This window comes from Corylus avellana, chromosome ca10 (genome assembly GCF_901000735.1).
Source record: "Corylus avellana chromosome ca10, CavTom2PMs-1.0".
Lineage (NCBI taxonomy): Eukaryota > Viridiplantae > Streptophyta > Magnoliopsida > Fagales > Betulaceae > Corylus > Corylus avellana.
Window position 1 is genome coordinate 20,457,332 of NC_081550.1, and position 5,798 is coordinate 20,463,129.

Consider the following 5,798-nt stretch of genomic DNA (forward strand, 5'->3'; position numbering starts at 1 on the left):
CTTAAAGAAAGTTCAGAAAAGCCTAATGGCTTAGTTCATTTACAAGAACAACTTCTTAATGATATCTTGAAAACAAATTTGAAAATTGGTGATGTTGATAGAGGAATCAGTATAATTGAGGAAAGAATTCATGGAAAAAAGGTTCTTGTTATTCTAGATGATGTGGATGACTTTGAAAACCTGCACACGTTAGTCGAAAAGCAATGGTTTCATCCAGGAAGCAGAATTATTGTAACAAGTAGAGATGAACATTTGCTAAGTCAATTGGGAGTAGATGCAAAATATCAAGTAAAAGAACTAAATGATTGGGAGTCTCTTCGACTTTTCTCCTATCATGCCTTTGGGATGGCCCTTCCAAGAAATGATTACGGGGAGCTTTCAATTGGTGCAGTGAAGTATGCGGGAGGACTTCCATTAGCTCTTGTGGTTTTGGGTTCTTTTCTCAAAGGAAGAAGCATTGATGAATGGAAAAGTAAATTGGAAAAATTACAAAGTACACCTCATGATAGGATTCAAAAAATACTTAGAATAAGTTTTAATTCACTGGACAGTTCTACCAAAGACATATTCCTTGATGTTGCATGTTTTCTTGTCGGTATGGACAAAGAATATGCTATCAAAATACTCGATGGGTTTAATTTCTCTCCAGCGATTGGTATTCCTATTCTCATTCAGAGGTCACTGGTGACAATTGATTACCGAAAGAAGTTGCAGATGCATAATCTTATTCGAGACATGGGAAGAGAAATTGTTTGTGAAGAATCACCCAAATATCCAGGAAAACGCAGTAGGTTGTGGTTTCACAAGGATGTCTTAAGTGTACTAGACAATTGTGCGGTAAGAGGCATATGCATTTATATATATAAACACGTGCACGCACATATACATAATATACATGTTATGTAGGTATGCATGAGAGATTTGCCTTGTTGCCAAGCTTGCATCACAGTTTAAATAATGTATCAGTTCTAATCATGTTTAAATCACTTCAAGATTATTTTTTAATTTATGGTGAGAATATATAGGCCTACTCTAGTTCAAATTTATTCTAGCTTTACACAAGATGAGAATCTGCATTGCTAATCCAACCATCTATTTTGACAGGGATCGGAAACTGTCGAGGGTCTCATCTTAAATCTCCCTAAACTTGAAGATGTACATTTGAAAACTAAAGTATTTACAAATATGAAGAATTTGAGATTGCTCAAAATCAATTCTATACACCTAACAGGATCTTATGAACATCTCTCTAAAGAGCTAAAATGGCTTTGTTGGAATTGGTGTCCCTTGGAATTTCTACCACCAAGTTTTCATCTGGAAAATCTTGTTATTCTTGACATGCAGAATAGTAATGTCAAACAAGTTTGGAAGAAGAAGAAAGTATAACAAATCTTGCCTTGCCTTTTTTTTTTTTTACTATTAATGTTAAATATATAACTAACGAGAACTTTTCGTTCTTCTTTATTTTGTTTCACAGATATTCAACAAGTTGAAAGTCCTTAATCTCAGCAATTCCATATATCTAACCGAATCACCAGACTTCTCACAAGTCCCACAACTGGAGATACTAATACTTGAGGGTTGCACAAGCTTGGTTAAGGTTCATGAGTCCACTGGATATCTCAAAAGACTTGTTTTGTTAAATTTACAACGATGCGAGAACCTTAGGAATCTTTCGATCAACATTTCTAACTTAGAATCTCTTGAAACTCTTCTCTTGTCTCAGTGCTTTAATCTTGAAAAGTTACCTGAGCAATTGGGGAGTTTGACGGCTTTAACGATGCTGAAAGTGGAGAATACTGCTATTAAGTTACTACCATCATCCTTCAGCCTTTTGACGAATCTTGAAACTGTGTCATTACTTGGATGTGAATGTCTTATCGAATCACCGGAGTTTTTACACACATCACGTCTAAAGATGTTGATATTTGCAGGTTGTACAAGCTTAGTTGAGGTTCACAAGTCTATTGGACTTCTAAAAAGACTTGTTTTCCTAGATTTAGATGGATGCAAGAAGCTTAAGAGTCTTCCAAGCAACATTTCTAACTTAGAACATCTTGAAACTTTATCATTATGTGGATGTGAATGTCTGATCAAATCACCGGAGTTTTTACAAACATCACGTTTAAAGATGTTGATACTTGCAGGTTGTACAAGCTTAGTTGAGGTTCACAAGTCTATTGGACTTCTAAAAAGACTTGTTTTCCTAGATTTAGGTGGATGCAAGAAGCTTATGAATCTTCCAAGCAACATTTCTAACTTAGAACGTCTTGAAACTCTTTTGTTGCCAGACTGCTTCAAGGAGGATTACATAATAAAGGAGTATTCGAAGAAAATGACGGAATTAAAAATCTTGTACCGAAACAGAGCTGCTATTACGCAACAACAGTCCTCTACAAGTCCTTTGAGGAATCCCGCAACTTATTCATTATCTAGATGCAGAGGAGCATCCTCATCATGGATATCACCCAATAGCTCCAACTGCATAAGTGTGTTACCGTTCATTTCTAAATTATGTTCTATGACATGGATTAAAAAGCTAGATCTCAGTGGGCGCAATTTGTGTGAAGATGATTTTCCCATTGAATTTGGAGGCTTATCTTCACTTCATAAATTGGATTTATCAAGAAACAATTTTCGTAACCTACCTAATTGCATCAGCTGCCTTCCTTCATTATATAAGTTGCATTTGAATGAGTGTACTAATCTTCAATCAATCTCAGTCCACATAGGTGTGAAGCAGTTGAGTGCAAATGGCTGCACATTATTGGAAAGAGTCTTACCTTTGGCGAACGAGAGTTTAGGACCTTTTTCCCTTAATATTTACCACAAACGGGTTCCATGTTTCAAGTGTGGATATGGATATCTTTTCATGGGAGGGTGCAACAATCTATCACCTGCTTTTAGGGAGAGTGTTCTCCAGGTTTGTTCTCTCTCTCTCTCTCTCTCTCTCTCTCTCTCTCTCGCTCTCTCTGTTTTATGACGTACTCTTTTTTGAAATAGATGATATACAAGGCAAATGCCCGTTTTTCCCTTTGCCTCCCTGGAAGTGAGATTCCAAATTGGATTAGCCAAGAGACGATCCGTTCTTTCATATCCTTTCGTGCACCTTCGTATTGGGGTCCTGGTAAAATCTGCAAGTTGCTTGTTTGGGCTGTTTATGCAATGAACGAGGAAGCACCCAGATACTTTGATCGGAAGGATGGGTTCCGCTGGAACTTTCGAAATAAAACTAGAAGACCCAATGAGTCCTCTGAGTGGCCGTGCGTTGCCAAATTTTTTGATAGCTTTGAAGATCATATAGTTGTAGAGGCGATAGAATTTCCTGGAGGAACAACACAGGTGAAAAGTGGAGACGAAATAGAAGTCAGGGTAAAATGTATGTCACTGAGGAGGGAAGGGAACATGTCCGGAATACAGTGGTGGGAAAAGAACGAGTGCGGAATACAAGTGAAGAAGTGTGGAATTCACTTAGTTGACGAGCCAAAATGTTATAGATGAAGACTAAACATCTGATTTTGATATTTCTATGGATGATGAGGTCTGACCCATCAGCAATTCGAGAGCACAAATCCCCTCAAAGGTAGAGGTATCCTTTGATGCTTTTTATTTTTTTAATCGAAGGAGTATTTTTTTTTCCCCCAAGTTTATTAATAAATAATGTTCACGTTACCCATCAAACGGATAATGTTCTCATGGCCTATCAGACTCTATTTTGTTTTCCTTGCATTGTGTGAAAATTGATTTACAAAATTTTATATTTAAAAAATCAATTAAATGTTGTATTTTCTAGAGCCCTTGATTTTTTATTCTTCGTCTCTTTTTCTTTTATTGAAAGCTTGACTATTCAGATTATTTTCTGCCTTTATATGTGTGTACTACTGATCGACGAAATGTGTTTTAAGTGGCTGATATGAGAAGTCACTTAAAACACAATAGGTCATGAGGTGTGAAATGAGTGTAAAGAGTAGCATCACTTATATATATATATATATTTCAAGTTTCATTTAATCAGATTCATACATGTAAAATATCCTTGGTATGTTTTAGAAACTCATATGATAGCAAAACACACTAAGTTTCGTGATACTCATGAGTATCAAACTTAATCTTCAATTGTCAGAACGATGAAGGGATATAATAATTTGCATTTTTTTTTTCCTTTCATGACTCTTTTTGGGCCGAAGAAATTTAATGCAACTTATTCTTTCCAAATGGTGCTACAGCTACTTGACTATGTCGGACTTTTTTCCTGCTTGGTTTCCAGGTTAGGAGCTGTATGTAAATAAATAAAATAAATAAATAATAATAATAATAAAAAAGACAGACACGCACCTTAGAGCATTAATCTCCTTCTTTAAACGGTTAGAGATGACATAATTTTGCTTCCATCTTTTTGCATTAGTTATTTTTTTACTTGTTTAATTGGCTTTAATTTTGCTTTCTCTATTTCACCAACCAGGTTAATTTTTCCCTTTGAATGATGAAGAAGGGCAATATCATCTTCAACGGTGGGGCAGAAGCACTCTTACTGTCACCCAGAAAACAGTCAAGCTTGCCTCCGCCTCAAGCAGATGGTACACTTGCAGGAATTCTTCGAATATGTAACTGAATAAGCACGGTAATCTCATTTAGAAAATTAGTTTTCTAGAGCTTAATTTTATATTTTTGGAATTAGTTAACTTAGAACTTTGATCTTTTTGATTGATCTCGAAGGAAGGCATACTGCAGGGAGACTACACTAGGTGGTTTGAAAAGCAAGTCCGTGTGTTCCAATGGGCAGGAAACAAGTGTGTCTCCTGCATCAAGTGTTTCAGGCTCAAATTTGATGTCTCCAAGCAATCACCTGTTTTCTGGACCAACTCCAATTAATTGTCAGAAAGCTCTTTTCAGGATCTTCTCCTCTTGGTGATGCTGGTAATGGAGAATTCTTAAATTTGTTCATGGAGTAATACAGAAACCAGTGAATTATAGTTTTATGCACTCAATTATTAGTTGACATAGCATTCAACAGAAATTTCATATTGTTATTATTTAGTTTGATCACATCAGTTCTCCCTTCATTACTACCCTACATATATGTTAACTAAAAAGATCTCCATTTTCTGGTGGCTGCTGTAGGCATATTTATCCAATGAAGAGTTTCGAGACAAATTTGAAATGAAGAAAGGAGCTTTCTCAAGATGTCGTTTGATCTATTTGAGGGCATGCTTTCTTGAGACTAAAGCTAGATGATTGGAGAATTTCAAGACTGCTTAGAACTCGACAAGTTACTGGAGCAATTGGAGAATTTGAAGGCTTTAAAATGCTTGCACGCAAGCAGAATTGGTAGTAAGCAACAACCATCCTCACCCAAAAGCTCCAACATCCTAAGTTTGTTACCTTCCATTATTGAATTATTTTCTTTGACAAAACTGAGACAGCTAGTCCTAGGTGGGTGCAATTTGTCTGAAGATGAGCTTCCCATTGAATTTGGATGTTTACCTTCACTCAATGTGTTGGATTTATCAAGAAACAATTTTTGTAACCTACCTAGGCTTATCAGCCGCCTTCCTGGATTACGGGATTTGTCTTTGCACGAGTGTACTACTCTTCAATCCATCTCACTGCACACAAGTGTACCAGTTTTGAGAGCAAATGGCTGCACCATCATTGGAAAGAATCTTAATTTTGACTGACCAGAGTTTTGCAAGTTCTTTTGAACTTAATTATTGCAAGAAACTAGTTGAGATTCAAAGTTTGAAAAGTTTGGGACCTCAATCAGATGTTTACATGGGAAGGTGCAACAATCTAGCATA

At 36.3% G+C, this 5,798-nt stretch overlaps 2 protein-coding genes across 2 annotated transcripts in view; both read left to right on the forward strand.

Annotated features, from left to right (window-relative positions):
• Positions 1 to 5,798, forward strand: part of LOC132163621 (disease resistance protein RPV1-like) — a 27,314-nt gene that overhangs the window by 10,510 nt on the left and 11,006 nt on the right. The gene's annotated exons all lie outside the window — the stretch shown is intronic.
• LOC132163625 (disease resistance protein RPV1-like) lies at positions 7 to 5,798 on the forward strand. Its single transcript, XM_059573987.1, has 7 exons — positions 7 to 837; positions 1,105 to 1,380; positions 1,478 to 2,923; positions 3,004 to 3,583; positions 4,463 to 4,621; positions 4,721 to 4,917; positions 5,122 to 5,798. Exons 1-4 carry the CDS (start codon positions 346 to 348, stop codon positions 3,499 to 3,501), a joined length of 2,712 nt encoding a protein of 903 aa, XP_059429970.1. The 5' UTR covers positions 7 to 345; the 3' UTR covers positions 3,502 to 3,583; positions 4,463 to 4,621; positions 4,721 to 4,917; positions 5,122 to 5,798.

Bases quoted from the DNA above. Each gene is read 5' to 3' on its own strand.
- LOC132163625 (XM_059573987.1), top strand. From the start codon at position 346: ATGGCCCTTCCAAGAAATGATTACGGGGAGCTTTCAATTGGTGCAGTG. The intron at 838-1,104 runs GTAAGAGGCATA...CTATTTTGACAG, and splicing joins GTGTACTAGACAATTGTGCG to GGATCGGAAACTGTCGAGGG. The intron at 2,924-3,003 runs GTTTGTTCTCTC...TTTTTGAAATAG, and splicing joins TTAGGGAGAGTGTTCTCCAG to ATGATATACAAGGCAAATGC.